General features: G+C 44.2%; 1 protein-coding gene across 1 annotated transcript in view; it reads right to left on the reverse strand.

Annotated features, from left to right (window-relative positions):
* Positions 1 to 22,108, reverse strand: part of LOC122794835 (centromere-associated protein E-like) — a 196,574-nt gene that overhangs the window by 119,686 nt on the left and 54,780 nt on the right. Inside the window, exon 3 of the mRNA XM_044063441.1 lies at positions 874 to 1,184. Within this exon, the coding sequence (XP_043919376.1) occupies positions 874 to 1,184 (311 nt within the window). The remainder of the gene's footprint in view (positions 1 to 873; positions 1,185 to 22,108) is intronic.

Raw genomic sequence — 22,108 nt, forward strand, 5'->3', positions numbered from 1 at the left:
GAAAACGCCAAAAGTCCTAAATGCCGCCGACGAGAACACCAACACCAGAAGATAGACAGTGGAGATGATCAACAGTTGAAAATCCCGACGCTGAGAACACCGACATGTTAAGGTAAGTGTGCGATAGTGACTGACTGTAGGGTTAGGGGCAGATTAAGTGAGTTAGGGTTAGGGCACGGGTCAGGTGAGTGTGCGATAGTGACAGACTTTAGGGTTAGGGACGGGTTAAGTGAGTTAGGGTTAGGGCGTGGGTTAGGAGAGTGTGCGATAGTGACGGACCTTAGGGTTACAGTTTGGGTTAAGGTTAGTGCATAGATAGTTGTGTATGCAAGGTTTAGTGTAAGTTTGTAAGGTTTTTGGTGTGCTTGTGTTGTGTGTGCGCATTTTGGACAGGGGATTTGTTTTGTTTGTTGACTGTCGGGATTGTGGTTTGTTGGGCATGTGAAGTTTCATGTTTTTGAACTTTCGGTTTTGTGGTGTCTGTGTTTTCGCGTGTCGGTGTTTTCAGGTAGACCCATATATATATATATATATATATATATATATATATATATATATATATATATGTATGTACACACACAGAGTAATTTTTCCAGTAATCACATCAATCTGTACAGTTATATTTGATTGTGCTTCATGTATGGGTCACAGAATAAAAACAACTTTGGATTAGCCCACATATCAGCTCAACAAATGCCTGTATAAACCTAATCAATATTTCTAAGCGGTAAAGTCACTTAAATGTTACACTGGTAGATACGTGCACATGAAATCTAAGAACAGGCAACAGACAAGATGCATGTGTACAGAAAAAGTATGCAGCTACTGAAATATTACTACTGTGAAATGGTTAAAATAAAATTTCATAAATACCTGGAATATTGCCAAGTGCACTGTTATCAAAAAACTTGGTGGGACCACTCCTGGCTAGAGATTCGGGATTTGAATCAAATATTTTACTTTTGGGTGATTGGAAGGTAGGTGTTTCTTCTGAGGAATGTCCATTATGAGAAAAGGGGACCAATTCCTTAGGAGTCACAGTCTCTTGGTCTCTTCTTGGAGACATAGGCACTCGGTCATGTGAGGTGTAACTGCTTGACAAAGTATGAGTTGATCTGCTCTCCTTAAGCTTATAGGCTCTTTCCTTCCATTTACTACAATCAGCTTTAAGTTGATGTGCAATTCTTAAAAAGAAAGAAAATGATTTATTACACTACACAACTGGACACCTCTTTCCATCTCCAACTTACATCAATGCACCAATTACAACAAAAGACAATGACCCCATCAATATAGGCAATGATAAAGGAAGACAGAATAGCAACCATCTCCCCAAACTCCTGCCTAATTTTTTCACAGAGTTAATAAATTTTATAAGAAATATGCAAGGAAGAGACAATGATCAACAAACACACTAAAAACTGAGACAGCAGACTTTGCTGTATCCTGCTTGAAATAACAGGCTCACCTCACATTCCTGACACTGTCACTTTTGTAAGCTAATAGGGTCTGACTGGCTGCACACTGTTCATCTTGCACTGAAGAGAGGATGCTGCAGAAAGTCTGACATCCCAGAGATAGACAAAAAAGATCTATTAGAAAAATTAAAAATTACAGCTCTTCAATTAATTTTAAAAAGGAACATAGCCATCTTGTGTTTGGATTATTTACTGATATAGCCCTTCCTGCAGTAACAAAGGTCAGCTACATGCAGCAATAGACAGTGGTTCCGGTGCCTGCTAACTCAGCTCCACCATTCAGTAAGGACACTTCTGTAAAAAGAACAGTAATGAAGGAAACCACAACACAAAAATAAAGCTGCCAGGGAACTGAAAGCAGCTACTGCGTACATGACACACACATGGCTGATGGGAAGACAGCAAGGACAATCCTCTCACAATTCAATTACTGTGGAAAGAATATCTAATGTCTGATACTAGGGACTTTTCTTGGCAGGTCTATTACTGGGAAGAATCACAAACAATATTAAAACTAAGTGGGATGCAGGAGTCTGAAGATTTTCAAAAGGTGAAGGCTGAGCTCTAAAGTACCAAAGGAGACCTCAGCTCTTGGTTTCACAATACAAGCAACAATACCTGGCAAAAGTGTGAGGAGACATCCAAGTGGCTATGGCACAACTGCCCTCAAGGGAAACATTTTATGAAGTAAATGATGGAATCAGATCTTTCTCTCTATTATGGAGAAAGACTTCTAAGAACTAAGTCAACATGGGAATGGAGAAAGGAGATTCTGTCGGTAGGGATGGCTGCAATTAAGAGGTACAGAGAACAGGCAAGAAGGGTTGGAATTTACTGGAGAAAACTGGCAAAGAAACCAAGGTATTGGGGAAAAAATTAGAGGGGAAAGGTAAAAAATGGGAAAAGGCCAAGAATTCATTTTGACAGCAGGCTAGAGATTACCGTTCATATCAAGGACTGATATCACAGTGTAGGGATAGAGAAAGAAATAGGGGGAACCTAAGCAAAAGACCAGCACTGGTAGAATCCAGTACAACAGCTGCTGTTAAAGGAATAATTAATAGGGAATAAAAATACAGCCTGATAGCTATAGGACTCAATCAGATGAGGTTAGAAAGGATTGGGAATGGAGACTGGATAAGCAATTCACAAAGAAACAATGGGAGGATATATGTATGGCTCCCAAATACACAACAAAGTCTAGAAGATTTAGGATCTTTGCCTGGAAGTGCTTGCATATCTATTTTTATACCCCAAGCAGACGATAAAGAATTTTTCCTCAGGTAGATGGCAAATGTTGAAGGTGTAATGACTAAGAAATGGGTACCTGGGGGCATATGAGCTGGCAGACTTTAAAAATTCCCTGCAGACTGCTCTGTCAGAAATACTGGGTGAGCAGATTGGTATAACTAAGAAAATTATTTTTCAAGCTGTAAGAATTGGAAATGCCTAGACATAGTAAGGCTTTGCAGAGTTTAATTCTGGCAGCTTCTAAAAAAGAAGTTACTAGAAAATGGAAACCAAAGTCTAAATCAACTGTACTAGAAGTAATGAATACAGTAACGCAGGTAAAAGAACTGGAAGTTGGATCTTTAGAAAAGGATAAGAGCAAATTAGATAGAAAAAATGAAAATTGTGGGGAAAAATGCATGCAGAATAATGTTTTGGAGGAATGAGTTTTAAAGGAAGGCAGGAATTGAATGAGTTACGTACGGCTTGACTGACAATGACAGACTACAAGTAACGTATAATGTTTGCAACTGAATTATGATTGCCTATGTCATAAATAATAATTCAATAAAAGTTTCTTGTAAAAAAAAAAAAATCTGAGAGCAAGTGGAGAGACTGCGGCAATTGGGACCTCACCATTTACTTCAATGTCAACATATTCAGGTATGTGAACAGCATCATAGATATTACTACCATCAAGTCAGGAATGTTCCAAGCCACTACCCCCTGTTGTGTTCCAAAATTAGTTGAAAAAACAGCCTACTTGGATCAGCAGTGAAAGTACACTGGAAATAATCAGATTTCTCCCCGTATCAAGCTCAAAGATGGAATTTCTCAGTTTCCAGCACCTGCAACGAGAGGAGCACCAAAGAATTACAACACCTTGGGAACATATGGAGGTTCTTCTTTTGCAAGGCCTCTGCCACTACAAGTAGCATCCTGATAACCTTACTGTGGGCAGAGGAGCAAAAACAGGCAGCACAATTTACTGAAAGTGGCAAACATCCAGAATGAAATTTATATGCAGTCTCAAACAGTGATATGCTAGACGATGTCATTTATCAGCCACACCAGCTAGGGCAGTGCCATCTAGTGTGTCAGTATCTGGCACTTGGCATTCTGGATATGCTCGTTTAGTCTCTTGTTCCCAGACATCTAAGCCAAAATCCCATGTCCGGCCAAGTTTGATAATGAGTGCAAATTGAGACACAATTATCTTCTCATCTACTGATATTAAACACCATCAAGTGTTGGAATATGTATATACCTGTTGTACTGAAGACAATCAAGTTAAATGCAAAAAGTGCAAAGTAGTAATGCTTAGAGAAAGAAAAAAAACTGCTCCAGCCTCACATTATAAATAGTACTCCTCTTCTGGCAGATATGGTCATGAGAGAGCTGGGTACTTATGGGGACAATATACTCTCATTCGATCACAATGTTTCCACCATAGTCTGGAAATCCTATCTGGCTCAGTTAACTGCAAGGAATACCTCCAAGATACAAAGTCATCCTACCAGTGTACTCTCCTCTTAACAGACCCACCATCGAATATGTCACATTTGGAACATACAACTCCAATCATACCACTCAAATGGAAGAAACCCAGAAATTTCTAAACAAGAAAATTAAAGGCCTAAAATTCTTCAACTATCATGACAAAATTAGCATGACTCTTCTTATACTCAGAAGCTTACCAGCTGCATGAAGGTGATCTGTCTCTTTCTTTTTTATATTAGAAAAAGCCCAGTGCAATTACACTTTCAAGAAACACTTATTGAGACTAACAACCATTAAAATTCTTTGTAGCATATAAAGTTACACTATGAGGTACTGACGGGATTACCCAATGTTCTTTTAAAAATGATTGGCGGATTTTTAAATATGGGATACAATTTCTTGCAACCTCTCTCTCACGTGCTGGATTTGTTACCTGCTGGCAAGGTAGCAAGATACTGCTGTGGTATCTGTTGACCTCTACTGGGCCAAAACTACAATACAGGAGTCATTACTAAAATGCTTTTAAGTCACCTGTCCATTCAGGCTGCAACCTGTGAAGAGCAATGGCCTTTTTTGGGGCTAACACAGCAGAGCCTGGGTAAATCCAGGTTACTCTAACACTCCTAATGAATGGCTCAAAGGGAGGAAGCAATGGATGACCCAGGGCTCATGAAGGCTTCTTCCCCAGGAGCTCTTCAAGGGCAAGAAGCCGATCAAGCAGTGTCCCATCCAAGGTGAATGAAGTGGATCTCATAAGGCTGTTCTCATCTGAGAAATGGGGGCATCAAAATCCTTCAATTCAAAATAAAAGCCAATTGGTGAGGGAAACCATGTCCCAAGGCCACACATGGATGTGAGTCATGTAGGGGCAAGTGCATGACAGACCAGCACTAACTATTGAGGAACTGGAAAATAGCATTGAAGTGTGTTCCAGCCAAATGTGTCATGAAATGGGGAACAATATGTGATGGGGTCGATAGGGCTTTATACCTAGATTCCTAATGGTACAATCCAGCAATTTCATTTCTAGCTCCGAAAAGATGTACAAATGCTTGGCATATAGCACAGGACAACAAGTAAGACTATTTCTGAAAGGGACTTTCTGGATCATGTGGGTCTGAAGGCCAGCCCATGGAAGAGGATCCCAAGTCCCATATACCACTGATCCATTGCCAGGAGGCTCAAAAGAGAAATCACTATAATCATGCTATTTGATTAAGTGCTACTGCTTGATCATCTGAAGATAAGGTGGTACAAAATCCTCAGGAAGTTCCCATGAAGTATACCTCCCTTATCTCAAAGTTCAGCTGAAATCAAGGAATAGTTTAGACTAAAACCCTTAGAAATTATGGGTGAGTGCATCATTTAGGTTCATAGGTAGGTACTAGGCTATTGGCCCTAGGGCCTATATAAGTCTAGCTAAAAAGGTACCCTGGCTTTCGCCACCCAAGAAAATTTTCCTGTGCCCCTCTCGAGCAGAGCCACAGAAGTGATCCCTGGGGTGAATTTCCCATTTCCCATCCAATCAAGATTTTTCTTGAAGGAGGAGCTCTGTTTGACATAGATAGGTAGTCTGTTCCAGAGTATGGGAAGTCTCTAGGACAGGAATCTATCCCTCCAACATGTTCTGTTTATTGTGGTGACAAGGTTTAGGTCCCTACAGCGTGTAGCTCGGAGGGATTTGGATTTCTTTAAGTGGAGCATGTCCCAACAGCTCTGGGTTTGACATAGCTTTGTATGTTAGGCAGAAATCACCTCTGAGTAGGTGATATGCGACATTGTAAGGTTGGAGTTTTTTTAGACGGTCTGCGTAGGGCATCTGTTTGAGGCCAGTAATCCTCTTTGTGAGGTACTTCTGTGGCCTTTCCACTTGCTGTAGATGTCTTGTGAGGTACATACCAAATGGAGTGTTGTACTCTATAATGGGTCTAATGAGTGATGAGTAGAGGGGAACAATTACCTCTTTTTCTGGATGAGAAACCTTTTGTGATGAGGTGTGCCATGTAGAAGATTTCCTGACCACTGTGGCGATGTGATTATCAAAGGAGAGGCTACTGTCCACCTGTGTCCCAAGGTCTCATCATACTTTCGGTGTTAAGTAGACTACCGCCTATGTGGTAGTTCATGGGTACAGAGTTTTTACCAAAGGGGATGACAATGCACTTTTTGGCACTGAGCTTCAGGCCATGGCTTTGACAACAGGCATCTGTCTCAGTGAGGCCTTTCTGTAGGATGTCCACATAGTTAGGAGTTTCGATTATGGCTCCTAGTTTGCAGTCATCTGCAACCTTCGTTAGCCAAAGACCTTCTGTGTTAGCCTGTACTTCAGAGAGGAAGATAAACAGGAGAGGACCCAGGACTGAACCCTGTGGTACTCCACTTGTCACTGGTCTGAAGTCAGATTTGGATTCTGCTACTTTCACAGTGTGGGTTCTGTCCGTGAGCCAGTTGGCAACCTATCTTGTGACACAGGGATTTATACCTAGTTTAGTGAGTTTATCTAGAATTCCAGAGTGGGGGATGGTGTCGAAAGCCTTGGCGAGATCTAGATAGGCTGTGTGAACCACCTTACCCTCATCTATGGCTTTGGTGACTGCTTCAAAGAAGTCTATCAGGTTTAGGAGGCATGATCTGCCTTTTACAAACCCGAACTGGGTGGAGTCCAGAGTTTGGAGATTAGCAATGTCTTTGTTTATGAGTTCCATGATGATACGTTCCATGGCCATGCAGACCAGGCTCGTCAGGCTAATGGGGTGGTAGTTCCCGGGGTCCGTCCATGACTCCCCCTTTGTGGAGTGGGATAACCGTTGCGGTGCGCCATTCAGTGGGCACAAAGCCTGAGGTGAGGCTATGATTGAACATGGTACTTACGTGGGGTGCCAGTTCATTCTGTAGTTCGTGTAGAACGCAGCCTGGGATATTGTCAGGTCCCATGGATGCTGTGTTCTTGACTTTGGAGAGAGTGTTTTTTTACCTGTGCAGCCGAGATTGCAGGAACTTTGCATCCTTCCAGTATAGAGATGGGCCCTCTAGGGGGTGAGAGGGGGGTAAAGTTAGCACTGAAACTATCTGCCAGGATGTTGGCAATATCCCATACTCTGGAATAAACAACCTATACATATCAAACAAAACTCCTCATTAGCACCCTTCAAGAAAAATCTTGATGACTGGATGGGAAATAGGAAATTCACCCCGGGGATCACCTCTGTGGCTCTGCTCAACAGTGGCACAGAAAAATAATTTTCTTGGGTGGCAAAAGCCAGGGTACCTTTTTGATTGGGCATGTATAGGCCCCAGGGCCGATAGCCTAGTACCTATCTATGAACTTATGAATCAGTTGGTTCTGTATATTTAGTGCCATTGTGCTGCAACTCAGAGCAGATCTGAGTGTTGCCACTGAGATTCTTGACACAGCCATAGAATGCTTTGTGGTTGTCTTTAGAGTCAGTGGCAATTTTATTTTTGTAACTAGCTTTGGAGGATTTTATGCGGGATCTCAGCTTCTTACTGAGGCTGACCAGGGAGTTCCTCCAGTCATGGGATTTTACCTCTTTTTTGCAACAGTTTCTTTCTTCTGTTGTATTGTTTGTTTATGGCAGAGGACCACCAGATTGGCTTCCTTTTTTTGGAGGATAGCACGATCCATGCACTCATGCAAGTGCTTATAAAGTACACTAGTGTAAGATTCAGCAGTCGCACCTCTACTGTCCGTCTGCATGGGTGTCATGAAGTTTGCCACGTCTGTCTTTAGAAGCGTGAAGTTGGCTTTGGAGAAGTTTTTTATGGTGGTTTCCCTAATGGGGGTGGGATGTGGATGTCTAGGGTGATTAGCTCGTGGTTGGATCTGATAAACGAGGAACTGACCTCTGGTGTGGAACACCGGTCACCCATGTTGGTAATGACCAGGTCTAGGATACTACTTGCCCCTGGTGGGGGTGTGAATATATTGATCCAGGGCATTGGAATTTATGTATTCCAGAAAACGTTGAGCAAGAGTTGGTACATGAGTAGTTTTCCCAGTTACTGATGGGGTAGTTGAAATCGCCCATTATTAGGGTGTTGGGTTGTACCCTAATATTTTCCAGTGCATCAAGAAATGAGGAGTGGGAATCCTGGGGCATGGTGGGGGGGGGGGGGGTCTGTAGCAAGCTACAATTTGGATTGCGGTCTTGTCCAGAGTTAGTTGCACTTGGATAATCTCGGATGCATTATGCTGGGCAAATAGCCTGGAGGTGTGGATATCCTTAATGAATATGAACACGCCTCCGCCTTTAGTGCTTCGGTCCAGGTTAGGTGGCCAAAAGGTGTGGTATGAATTATAGCCTGGTAATGCAGGGGTGCTCTCTGGAGCTTTGAACCAGGTCTCTGTCACTGAACAGATGTTGGTGTTCTCCATTTTAAGGAGTGCCTCGAGTGAGTGCATTTTGAGGTTTAGACTTCTAGCATTGAGTAGCATTACCCTCAGATTTTGCTTGCTTGTACCGGTTACAGTGGTGAATTTGTCATTTGAACCTTGCCTAAAAAAGGCATTATAGGGGTGGCAAGAGCATTAGCCAGTATCCGGAATCCCAAGGGCGACAGGTGCAGGCCATCTCTGGCAAAGCATAGTGGTCTGTCTATCATGTCATTCCAGGCAGACAAATACTGGATCCCCTTAGAATGACACCAGAAGCTTAGGCAATTGTTGAAGTCAATCATTTTGTCCTTGTACTGTGGTATCATTCTGGGTGATGGCACGATGCTACTCAGGGCCAGGGTCATACCTGCCTGGGCTAAAAGATCGGAGAGCTTCTCCATCTCTCTTTTCATGTAGTCCAGGGAGGTACGTCTCAGGTCATTCATACCAACATGGACAATGACAGAGTCATATCTGTACTTGTTGTGGAGTGATCTGAGTGTGTGCGTTATGTGGCAGATCCTGGCACCCAACAGGCAGCTGACAGTAACTTTCTGCTTGTTTAGCCTGGTGACTGGAACATCAGTGTGCCTAACTATACAGTCACCTATGACTAGTGTTGGATATGTTATGCCTTATGAGCATTGGTTGAGTGGCACACTGAGTATGTGGGCTATGTGTCATTTGGGTTGTGTTGGGGGGATGGAGTTTGCTTGCGTTTCTGCTTTGGAGGTCCCTGCTGCTTAGGCAGATTTTTATTGAGAGCCTCCGCGAATGTAGGTGTGTGTTTTGTGTTTCTATGTGTGTGTTTTGGTGGTGTAGGTTTTGAGGGACTATGTGATGAGTGTGGTGTGGTGCAAGTGTTTACCTTCTCCTCTTGACTGTCTAGTCCAGTCTTGGGTGAAGAGAACTTTGCTTCCAGTTTGGCTATATAAGTGCATCTCTCACAGGCTGTAGTGTTGGGTGGTAGGAGGAGAGGGTTGTCTGTGTACATGAGGCAATTGCTGCATTGACCCAAGATGCCCAGATTCATCAGGTAGACAGGAGAAAACACCAGGAGCTGACCCTTAGACATGCCTGGATAGATGCTTATTTATTAAGTACTAAAAACTGCTTTCCTCTAGATAAGTGAGGAAAGTTGAATGCTGTAGTAATTTGTAGTTTATTTAGTGCTTACGAGTTTTGAACAAGTGCTGAGCTCAAAGAAACAGATTTGAGTGCTGAAACTAAAAAACTGGCTAGTTCTAAGAAACAAAATTAAGCTAGAAGGCTTCTCTTCAACACAGAAAGGCTTGGGGGCTCAGAAGCTTACAAATAGTCCTGGATACAGCAAATCTGTATGTGGACTAGACTACTTACAGGAAAGGCAGGAAACAAGCTTAGAATTTTTTTTTCTCCTTCCCAAATGCTCTCTTTGTACACAGTAGGAGTGCCTGAAATCAGAATATGATCTCACTGCACTCGGTTTAGTGAGCAAATGAGATGGGCCCAGAAGGCGTATCCAAGTACAAATTTAAAAGAGGGGTGTGCAATTTCAAAGCCACCAAGATTAACACCAAAACAACAACAGGGTAGGGGGTGGATACTAACTGTAGAGAGAGAGAGCCACAATTTTCAGTTCAATTAATATTCAGTGAGAAACAAAAATAAATAAAATGCAGTACTATATGAAAAAGTGGGTCTATATTATATCCTCAAACGCTTAAAAAAGTGAACGCTGAATGAGCGAACTTATTTTCGTGAAACTGCAAAATATCGAAGCAGCAGAAACTCGAATTTTTTCCTAGGGAAAGAATTCGGTTGTCTGTTTCTGTTGCTTCGGTATTTTCAGTGTTATGGTGGAAAGTTACCGGTCGGATTCAGGTAAGTGTGCGATTGTGTGGATGTGAGTGTTAGGGTGATTTAGGTGAGTTAGGGCTCGGGTTAGGTGCATGTGCGATTGAGTGGACATGAGGGTTAGGGTGGATTTAAGTGAGTTAGGGTTAGGGAGCGAGTGAGGTTAGTGTGCGATAGTGACAGAACTTAGGGTTAAGGTTTGGGTTAAGGTAAGTGGGTAGTTAGTGGTGTGTGCATAGCTTAGTGTAGGGTTAGGTATCAGATTTTAGGTGTATGTTTGTGGATTTCTGTTTGTTTGGTGTGCTTGTGTTGTGTGTATGTGTTTTGGATCAGTGATTTTTTGCCCCGGGAAAAAAAAATCGCTGATCTGACAGTTCGAGATTGTAAGCTTTCGCTTAAATTAGGCAGATCAATCAGCGTTCGCTTTTTTAAGCATTCAGTTATATAATATCGACCCGAAAAAGTGCAGATAAAAGTGTACTTAAATTCGCTTATACATCCAGTTGATTGCAGGTAGATCTCAGCCGGCCAAAGCTCAAGTATTTAGCAGAAAGAAACCCAAAATGTACCACTTATATAAGTCAGGAAGTGGAAGATGAACATCAGCATTCCTTTGAGGAGATTGCTCAGGCCTGGACTTTTCCTATGAGACCGTGTACTTGTGGTTATGCTCCAGCAAATGCTAGGAGGAGACAAACTATTCTCTTTATAACGACTACCAAATGCCACTCACTATCTTGGTGAAGCTGGCTAACAGCTTCTACTGCCTTCGATAGCGAGTGGCTAGGCTGAACCTTTAGAATGTGTGGCACTTATTAACATCCACTTTCCTGAGAACAGAGAAACAATGCTACAGTGGATCTTGTCTAACAATCTTATGGCCAAAGAGCTACACCATTTAGGATAACACTAACAAATCTCTACTAGCCTATTACAGCATGAAAGACAAGCACACGTGATAAAAAAACAGCCAGAATTTCTCTCAAGCTGTAAAGACAGCTATTACTCAAAGAATTGTTCTTGAAAGATACTTGAAATATTTCCTTTCCCGGCAGAAACATAACTTAATGCAGTTAGTTAATTATGTGGCATTGCTATTACTAATAGCAATACCTTGTCTACTCAGATGTCTGGAAATCTGGAGTGCTCCTGGCGTAATGGATCAAAGACATTTTAACCTTTGTTTTGATCAAAGTTACCTATCAAAGGTTAGTTAAGACTGAAAATAAACCTAGTAATTTTTTTAAAGCTTTTTAAACAATCATTTTACCTATTAGCTCTTAATGAAATGCCAAACAAGACATCCCACAATTGGGAGGTCTAAATCCCTTGTTTTAAAAGGTGTTTACAAGGAAAGTGTTTCAAGCTAAATATGTTAACACACAAAACAAAGGCTTGTATAACCAAAATTCTAAGACAAAGTTTAACACCTTGGTCTCTATGTCTGTTGTCAGCAGTGATACGGGTATGCTCGGCACAACAGTAGAAGCTTGAATCTATGCAGGCAGGTATCTCTCCACCTTGATTTGACATCTAGAGCTGTCATATACAGTCTCACAACAGCTGGGTTTGTCACCACACTACAGATGTTAGAATGAGAACAAGAAAAGGTAAGAACTACTTAGAATTCTTGTGGAACACACTAATATTTAGTTATACTAGGTCCTGTCATGCTCTGGAAGAAAATATTAAAAAATAAGTTATGCACTCACCATAACGTTCCATCTGAGTAGTTGTACTTAAATTGTCTTCAACCTGTGGGTTACTGATCCGAGCCGGCAACTTTTACTAGCATCAGCTCCGAGCTCCAAACTCCTCCCCTTATCCATAATACACCTCCACTGCCTTCCATCCCCAGATTGAGTTTGCTGAACTTTATACGGAAAACCTGACCTGAAAGATTTACTTGTGACCTATACTGCAGCCCGTAGGCTGATCATATGCCTAAGTCCCGGGGAAGGAGGGAGGGACGGTTGAAGACAAATGAGGTACAACTACTCAGATAGAATATTATGGTGAGTATATAACTTCTTTATCTGAAGTAGTTTTACTTTATTTGGTCTTCAGCCTGTGGGACAGAGTCCCCAGCTACTAAAAACTCCTGGGAGGCCCTCATGGAAGGATATTCCAGAGCACAGCGGAACCAAAGGATACTCTCCTTCTGGAAGTCAAATCCAATTTGTAATGAGAAATAAACATATGAGATGAGGACCAAGTAGCTGCAGAACAAATATCCAAAGACACACTAGACCAAAAGGCGGCAGACGTAGCCATGGACCTAGTGGAATGAGCTTTCACCTGACCTGGAGGAGACATGCCTCTGTCCTTGCAGACCTGCAAGATGCATGAAGAAATCCATATAGCTATAGTGACCTTGGAGATAATTCATCAGATTTACAGAATTTTTTTGTCCTGTTTAAATAGAATCGTAACTGTCTATGAACATCCAACATGTGGAGTTTGTATTCCATCTTGTTAGTAAAATTAGGAAAAAACACAGGCAAAATGATGGTCTGATTGATACTGACTGGTGATGCTACCTTAGGAAGAAAGAATGGATTGGTTTGAAGGGAAACCCTATGTTTGTGAAAAACCATGTAAGGAATTTTGATGGACAAGGCCTGCAATTCTGAAACCCTTTTTGCAGAGGTAATAGCCACCAGAAAAGCTGTTTTCCAAGACAAAAATTTCAGATCTACAGTTGCAGCAGGCTCGAAAGGCGCAGCGATCAAAGCTTGAAGAACCACAGTAAGGTCTCCTGGGGGAACAGGATCTTTGACCGGGGGGGGGGGGGGATAACAAAAATGTGCCTTTGATAAAGGCTTTACACAGTCTGGAAGAGACTAAAGAGGCAGAATTCTCGCCCACATGAAAATGAAAGATTTTAGCCAAATGAACTTTGACAGAAGAAGAACTAGCTCCATGTTGAAAAATATCAGGTAGAAAATCAAGAAGCCGTGAAAGGGTCTAAATTCCATTGAGGCGCCCAAAAGGAAAAAGTTTCCACTTGCTGCGATAAACCTTCCTGGTTGAAGACTTATGAGAAGCCACCAAAACAGATCTAACTGAGATCATCATCTAACTGAGGAGGATAGTCCAGGAGTCCTAGGAATCACGGGTACTGAAGCAGCCAAGCTGTAAGCTTCAGGCTGTCCAGATTCAGATGAGGCACCCCCAAAGGGTGTGAAATTAAATTCTGAATGGGATCTAGGATCCAAGGTGGAGCCAGAAGGTGAGACCAAAGGAAGGGAAACCATACCTGGCAAGGTCAGAACAGGGCAATGAGGATAACTTTGTTCCCCAGTCAACGAGCTTTCTGTAGAAACCTCGGAATAAGAGGTACTGGCGGGTAAGCATACAGAAAACCTGGATGCCAAGCATGAACTAGACCGTCTCTGGGGGACACCCCTGGCAGGGGGTTCAGAGCAAAAAACTTGCTGCACTTCGCATAAAGAGGAGATGCGAAGAGATCGCAGTAAGGCTGACCCCACTCGCTGAAGATCTGTTCTGCTACTGACAGATTCAGAGACCACTCGTAAGGCATCAGAATGGTCCTACTTAGCCTGTCCGCTAGGATGTTGGACCGTCCCAGAATGTGCGTTGTGATGAGAAAGCGACCGGTGGAGATCGCCCATTCCCACACTCTCATGGCCTCACGAGAGAGGGGATAATATCTGGTCCCTCCCTGTTTGTTGATATACCAGACCACTGACATGTTGTCTGACTGAATAGCAATCGTCCCCAGAGGAAGAAAGGCATGAAGGGCCTGCAATGCTAGAAGGACCGCCTTCATCTCTAGGACATTTATATGCAAGCTGGTCTCTAAGGGGGACCACAGGCCTTGGACTGTCCTGTCCGAACAATGCCCCCCCCAACCCAAGTTGGGAGGCATCCATGGTCACTGTGGTTTGGGCCGGGGCTGGAACAAAGGGTCGTTCCTCCAAAATGTCCGGAGAGCTCATCCACCATATGAGGAACGACCAACAGACTCGACAAAGTTGAATCGGATATGTCAATAGCAGTTCCAACAGGGACCATTGTACAGCTAGAGGCCACTGTAGAATTCTCATGTGTAACCGTGCACATGGGAGAAGAACTACGGTTGCTGCCATTGAGCCTAGGGCCCTCAACACCGATTCCGCCACTGGAAGATGAGAATGGTAGATCAGGGAGACATGCATCCTCAGGTTTTGAACTCTCTCCGAGGTCAGGAATATTTTGCACTAAAGAGCATCTATCCTGGCATCAATGTAGCCTATCACCTGTACAGGATCTAGGAGAGATTTTGATACGTTGATTGTGATCCCCAAATGCAGGGCAAGAGTCAGGAAATAATCCCTGGTTTAAGAAAGTAGATGCCTGGTGGGAGCAGTGAGGAGCCAATCGTCCAGGTATGGATAGACCTGAATCCACTGAAGCCTCAGGTGAGCCGGTACCACCGCCATCACTTTGGTAAACACCATGAGGGCTGTGGTGAGACCAAAGGGTAGGGCTCGAATTTGGTAACGATAGACTCCCAGCCGGAAGCGGAGGAACCTCCTGGAGCTTCTGTGTATTTTTATGTGATAGTAAGCATCCTGGAGGTCTAATGAGCACATCCAGTCACTCTCTTGCAGGTACGGCATGATGGACTGTAATGTGACCACCTGGAACTTTATTTTTGGCAACTGACAGGTTCAGGGTAGAGAGGTCCAGAATGGGCCTTAAGTTCCCCGTTTTCTTTGGTACCAAAAAGAACCTGGAGTAGAAGCCCGATCCAGACTAATCTCTGTGGATGGTTTCGATGGCTCGTTTTTCTAGGAGCTTGGAAATTTCCTGTGCTGCTGCCTCCCTTTGCATGGGTGGTACGTCCAGGAGATTTGGGGGAACTCACAAAGGGGATAGGGTATCCTCTGGATATGATGTAAAGCACCCAGCGGTCCATTGTTATGGACTCCCATGCCACTGGGTGCAAGGACAATCGTCCCCTGACTGCCTCCAGAGTAGAGCAGTCGGGCAAACCCTCAGGGTTGCTGCATGGGTCTGTCAGAGAAAGGTTCTCGAGACCCTAAGTTCCATGGACCCCCTCTGCCTCTGGGCCGGCATCCATTCTGTCCCCCTCTGCCTCTGGGGGAAGAAGAGCCCTGAGTGTCCTGGGAATACTGTGACTTCCGGAACCACATCATCTTTTGCCCTCTCTTGTTGCGGGAAAAGGACCTTTGAGGTTTACAGAAGCGGATCCCGAGGGCAGACTGTGTCTTCCCATCCTTCTCACTCTGGACTAATGTCTCCTTGACGGTCTTACCGTAGAGTGTAGAGCCCTCATAAGGAGCATTGGCAAACGACGCCTTGAAGGGTTCGGAAAATTGACATAACCCGAGCCAGGCGTAATGCCTCATGGACATGCCGGACCCAGCCACCCTAGCCACTCCTTCCGTAGCATGGGAGAGGAGTCGCATGGACATGTTAGATACTGCTTTTAAAGTCGCCAACTTCGCGGAGAACAAAGCCTTGTCCTCCTGCGACATGGACTTGGGGGGAGCCTCCTCCAGCTCCTTTACCAGGTCGCATTGGAGTCTGATGACATGGGCCAAGTAGTTCAGCACCCTAATTGAAAAGGTAGCTGAAGCGTACACCTGCTTCCCTAGGTGGTCCATCATCCGTGACTCTTGGTCAGGAGGGTGGACCGAGGAACTCTCCTGAGCAAGTTCCTTCCTAGTGGCTGATGCTACCACCATGGCGTCTACAAGGGAGCCCTTATTCCAAGCTGGCCTATGGGGGGGGGGGGGCTTAGGATCTTGTCAGGCCTTTTTGGGATAGGCTCCATGGTGTCCGCTTCCTTCTATGCCCACGAGGTGACCAGATCCACCAAAGGATCCATGGGAGAGGACATCCAGGAAGTAGATCGGCCCATGCCGAAAGCCTCCAGGAGCACAGACTCATCAGAAGAAAGTTTGGGGGCAGACCAACCTCCCCGCTGGCACAGGATCGCCATGACGTCTCCAAAGGAGACATCCTTGGGAGGTGACCTAGGTGAACCCTCTCCATCATTTAAGTCCATTTCCTCAGTGTTGGACACTGGGGTGTCGGGGTCGTCCAAGTGCCTCCTCTTTCACATATGCTTGCGAAGCACATCTCTAGTGGGGCTCTCCGGGCGGTGCTTGCAAATCAGTTGTTCCTCGGGGGGGGGGTAGGGGGGGCGTCTGGGGCTCTTCAAACATGGGACGTCCCTCTGGTAAAATGATGGAGACCATAGACAGAGCCGAGGGGTTCTGGGAGGAGTCCAAGAGGGCGCTCAGGGGTCTCGATCCTGCGGAGAGAACCCTTTCTACCACGTCGAATGCCGAAGGAGACCGAACCTCCTGAGAAACCAATAAGGAGGCCGGTCTCCCTGGGTCCAACGAGAGAATTGGAGCTGGGCCCGAGGTGGAAGGAGCTTCGAGGGAGGGAACCTGGCCCGACAAAGTCAGAGCTAATGAAAAAGGTTCCACTCCCTCGGATCAGACAACCAAGCTCTGGCTCCGAGAGCAACTCAGATCCGAAACGCTCCAGGCAGCTGTCGTCGGGGAAGCAGGTACCATCGGCGCCAACCCTTGACCAAAGCCAACATCGGATCAAGTACTCCGAACCCGAAGGTCAGATCAAAGAAGGAGATATGGGTTGAAAGAAAGGAAGCAAGCTCCCCCCTCCAGAGGGAGGGTGGCTGGCAAGACCCCCATCTGGATCTGTGTACGTATAAATAGCCTCATCATCTTATCCAGACCCATGTCTACCAAGGAATGGGTGGACCGTGAAGAGGCCATGGACTCTGACCTGGCGGGTCTGGGCACCGAGGCCCAAGAAGCTGGAGGTGCCTCCTCCGGCTCCAGGGAGAACCTCAGAGATCGGAGCAGAGGGGCATCATGGATCCGTGGCGTCTTAGATAGAGAAGCGAGGTCCGGGGACCTCTTTCTCTTTTCCCTCGTCTTTGACTCTCTCTCTACCTCTTTTCTGCTCCGCTACCACAGGCTTTGGTACAGGAGGTTGAGTCCCAGCCTGGGAGGGAGGAGAAACCAGATGAAGAGAGGAGGGAGAGGTGCCCACAGCAGCCGCTGTGACCGAAGCCGGAAACGAGGAAACAGAGTCTGACGGAGGGGGAAGGCCTTTGAGGGCCAACTTGGCCTTCCTATCCTTAAGGCGCGGGGGTTGAAGTCCACACAAATGCTACAGTCCATACTCAGGTGGGCCATGCCCATGCACAAAACATACAGAGCGTGGCCATCTGCTGGAGATAACTTATGGCCACACTCTGTACAGTGCTTGAAAACAAGCTTTGCAGCCATACAATATTTTAGAAAGCTAACCTTAATAAAAAACAGGATCTTTCTAAACACACACACACACACACACACACACACACACACACACACCCACTCACCACACTTGTGTACAAAAAAAAAAAACACTGGGCCTACTACCTACACCACAGAACAAACTAACCTAAACACACTAACACTTTATGCACCAAGCAAGGGGAGGAGAAAGTAGACCTATACTAACACAGAGAAATTTAGAAAAATGATTTACTCACAAAAGGTTTTAAACCCACTGACTAGATGGAGCTCACAAGACACGATGCTGAAGCAATTCGCAGCAAACGAGCTCTGGGGATGGAAGGCAGTGGAGGTGTACTATGGGTAAGGGGAGGAATTTGGAGCTTGGAGCTGATGCTAGTAAAAGTTGCCGGCTCGGATCTGATACGGATCCGAAACCCACAGGTTGAAGACCAAATTAAGTAAACTTACTTCAGATTCTTGGGTTTCCTGGAAGGAAAGGATTCAAAGATGCAGAAAAATATCCCTATCCATTTCCCCACAGAAGATGGGAAGATAAGACAACTAATTTCACAAAATCTGCAGAGCAGAAAGTGGTAGAAGTACATATTGCAGCAACGATCTTTATTATTCAAGCATCTGCTGTTGTGAAGAGTATACTCATACAACTTTCACATTCTTCATAAAGTTTGGAATGATAATCAGGATGCTCAAACAATGCATATGAGCCCATTGTTTAATGAATCCTATGCAACGGGTTTAGATACATTTTCTGTTGCATTACTTTGAGGTATTAATGTTTCAGTTGTGATATTCTAAACTCTTGATTTTCTGAGATTCACTGATTCATTACAGGTTCTTGCTATCATTTCTTTCTTTGACCCATTACTGTTATGACAGGCAAATGACGTAACTGTGTATTTGTATTACTTGTTCTAATTGAGTTAACATTTTAACTCCCTTTATACTTTACTATTCCAAGTGGTGATTCTTGTATCCTCTCAAATAACTATTCATTTAACTTTTTTTTCACTAACATACTTATTACACTACAGTCAGCATTTATCTCAAAGCAATGTAATGATATTTCAATTTTATGGCCTTTTAACTTGGTAAAAAAATTTACTTTTTTTTCACTTGGGCTGTGCCTGCACAGTTAGGTCAGTTGTGACTAGTGCACTATCCAGTTAGACAAACATAAAATAAAATTAAACATCAAAGCCTTGGAAACAGTATTTCTAACATGCAAAAATAAATAAATAATAATGAATTTTTTTTTTTTTTTTTTTTTTTTACCAATTCCTTTTGTTTCATCACTGTAACTTGTTTAAGAGGTTGCAATAACAATCAGAAGCGTATCTTGGGTGGGGCAAAGGGGCAAGCAGCCTGGGCACAAGGTGTCAGGGGACACAAAGTACAGTTTTGTACCTACCATAAATGTAGATGTTCGAGTGCTAATACAGCTGCAGTCATAACAGATGGGTTCTCCTGCCGTCAGGCGGGACCTCGGTCGGCCGAATCCCAAAGTCTAGGTCCGGCGTCAGTTGTCGTCGCTTCTTCCCTGACGTCAGTGCGACAGGGGTATAAAAAGAACCAGCCGACGCCATTTTCTTCAGTTTTTCTTGCCCCAGATGTCAGGTGCCCCCAGAAGGAAGGCAATACATAAAATTATGTAGTAATGCAATGCAATATAATCAAAAACAAACAGTAGTTGCAAGCAAATACACCATAAAAGAATACCCCTAGAGGGGAAGGAGGGAGGGAAACCTGGACTACAGCTGTATTAGCACTCAAACATCTACATTTATGGTAGGTACAAAACTGTACTATGTTCATCGTGCATACAGCTGCAGTCATAACAGATGGGTAGAATCCCAAAGCTAAGAAAGGGGTGGTAGGCAATAGGTGGAACTAGGAGGAGCCAAAATGCCCTGCAAGACTGCAGTGGCAAAGCCTGCTCTAGATATGGAGTATAGTGGTAGGTTGTAGTGCTTGGAGAAGGTATGCACAGAACTCCAAGTGGCTGCTTCCAAAATATCCTTGGTAGGAACTCCTCTGAGGAAGGCTGCAGAGGTGGCTGTGGCCCTGGTGGAATGAGTTCTAATGCCTGTAGGTACAGTTTTGCCATGAAAGGAATAGCAAAAGCGTATGCACAGTGGGCTATCCATTTTGAGATTGTCTGCTTGGAAATTGGCTTTCCTTGAGCTCCTACCGCATAGGCCACAAAGAGCTGTTCTGATTTTCTGAAAGGCTTTGTTCTGTCCAAATAATAACGCAGTTGTCTGTGGATGTCCAAGGAATGTAGTAATCTCGCCCCTTTGTTTTGAGGATTAGGATAAAAAGTAGGTAAATGTATGGCCTGATTTAAAGCTACCTTGGATACCACTTTAGGCATAAAGGACGGGTTGGTTCGTAAGGAAACTCTGTCCTGATGGAAGATGATGAAAGGTTGGACAGCCATGAGAGCCTGTAGTTCTTAAACTCTACGAGCTGAAGTGATAGCCAGAAGGAAAGCTGTTTTCCAGGACAAATATTGCAAATCTGATGAGGCAGCTGGCTCAAAAGGAGGCAAAGTCAGTTTTTCCAGAATGAAATTAAGATCCCAAGCAGGTATTGGTTGTTTCCTTGGAGGTCTTAAATTCTTAGCCCCTCTGAGGAACTGTCTTAATAGAGGGTGAGAGAATAAAGGCGGATCAGTGTTGTATTCTGCAGAAATGGCTGAGGCATGGATTTTGATGGAGGAGAACGAAAGTCCACTGCTTAGCAGTTCAGCCAAATATTGTAGTATTTGAGGTAAATTCAGTTTTCCAGGGTTCTGGCCCTTTTTCTCATTCCAGACACGAAAACATTTCCATTTTGCGGAGTAAGCTTTTCTAGTTGATGGCCTCCAAAATGACATCCTGCACCTCCTTGGAGAGTAGGGACTGCTGCGATGCTAAGGAATCTTCCATGCGGCTAGATTGAATGTTTTTAGCTGACTGAAGAGTTTTGAAGCTGTGCTGAGTCAGAAGAAGAGGCATTAGAGGCAGGGTCCATGGTGGGTAATGAGTCAGGCTCCTCAGGAGTGGGTACCAGTGTTGCCTTGGCGAGTCCGGAGCAATGAGGATCATCTTTGGTCTGTCGGCTCTGGTCTTCAATAGGACTTTGGGCAGCAGAGGAAGAGGCGGGAAGGCATAAACTGTCATTGATGTCCAATTGAAAGAGAGAGCGTCCACTCTCCAGGCCTTTGGATGGAAGATCCTTGAGCAGAATTTTGTCAATTGATGATTTTTGTGGGAGGCAAAGAGATCTATGTCTGGCCTTCCCCATGCTTGGATTATTTCTGTAAAAACTTTTGGATGCAACTTCCATTCGTGTGGATCTGTCATATTCCTGCTTAGGTCGTCTGCCAGCGTGTTTTCCTTGCCTGGCAAGTACTGTGCTTGCAGTTCCATTTGTAAGTCCATGGCCATGTTCCAAAGTGACATGGCCAGTCTGCATAGGGGATAAGAATGTGTTCCTCCCTGCTTGTTTATGTACCACATAACTGTGGTGTTGTCCGTTCTTATCAATAGTTGACCTGGTTGTAGAAGGTCCTTGAAAGCTATAATAGCATTTATTACTGCTAGCATTTCTTTTTGATTGATGTGAAGGTGCTTTTCTTTTTGGGACCATTTGCCCTGAATGCACCGGTCTTGTCATGTGCGCCCCCCCCAGGCGTAGTCCGAGGCGTCTGTTGTGATGACTTGATTTGCTTGAGGCTTGCTGAATGGAAGACCTGTGTTTGTTTGACATGCTTGAGCCCACCACAGAAATTCCTTTTGCAGACATGGAATTAGTGGTATTATTGTTTCCAAACTGTGGCTGTGTTGAGACCATATGTTTTTTAGGTACCATTGTAGTTTTCTCATATGCAGCTTTGCACATGGGATTAGTAAGATGCAAGATGCCATGAATCCCAGAGCCTGCAGGATTTTCCTTGCAGTCAGCCTGGTGCAATTTGCCAGTGTTCTGAAATATTGAATTAGTTGCCCCTGCTTCTCTGGCGTGAGGTAGGCCATCTGGGTGTTTGTGTCCAAATTGGCACCCAGGAAAATTATCTTCCGAGAGGGTATTAGCCTTGATTTCTCTTTGTTGACTGTGTATCCCAGAGAGTTTAATAACACTATTACATAAGCCAGATGTTTCAGAAGAATGTGCTTGCTGTCTGCTTGGATCAGGCAGTCGTCCAAATAAGGGTATATTTTTATCCCTTGAAGTCTGCAGTAGGCAATTACTGATGCCAGGCATTTCGTGAATACTCTGGGCGCAGTAGATAAGCCAAAGGGCAATGCAGAGAATTGATAATGGGTTGAACCTGCAAGAAATCTGAGGTATCTTCTGCAATTTTGTCTGAT

This window comes from Protopterus annectens, chromosome 2.part1 (genome assembly GCF_019279795.1).
Source record: "Protopterus annectens isolate FY-2018-M chromosome 2.part1, PAN1.0, whole genome shotgun sequence".
NCBI classification, from domain to species: domain Eukaryota; kingdom Metazoa; phylum Chordata; order Ceratodontiformes; family Protopteridae; genus Protopterus; species Protopterus annectens.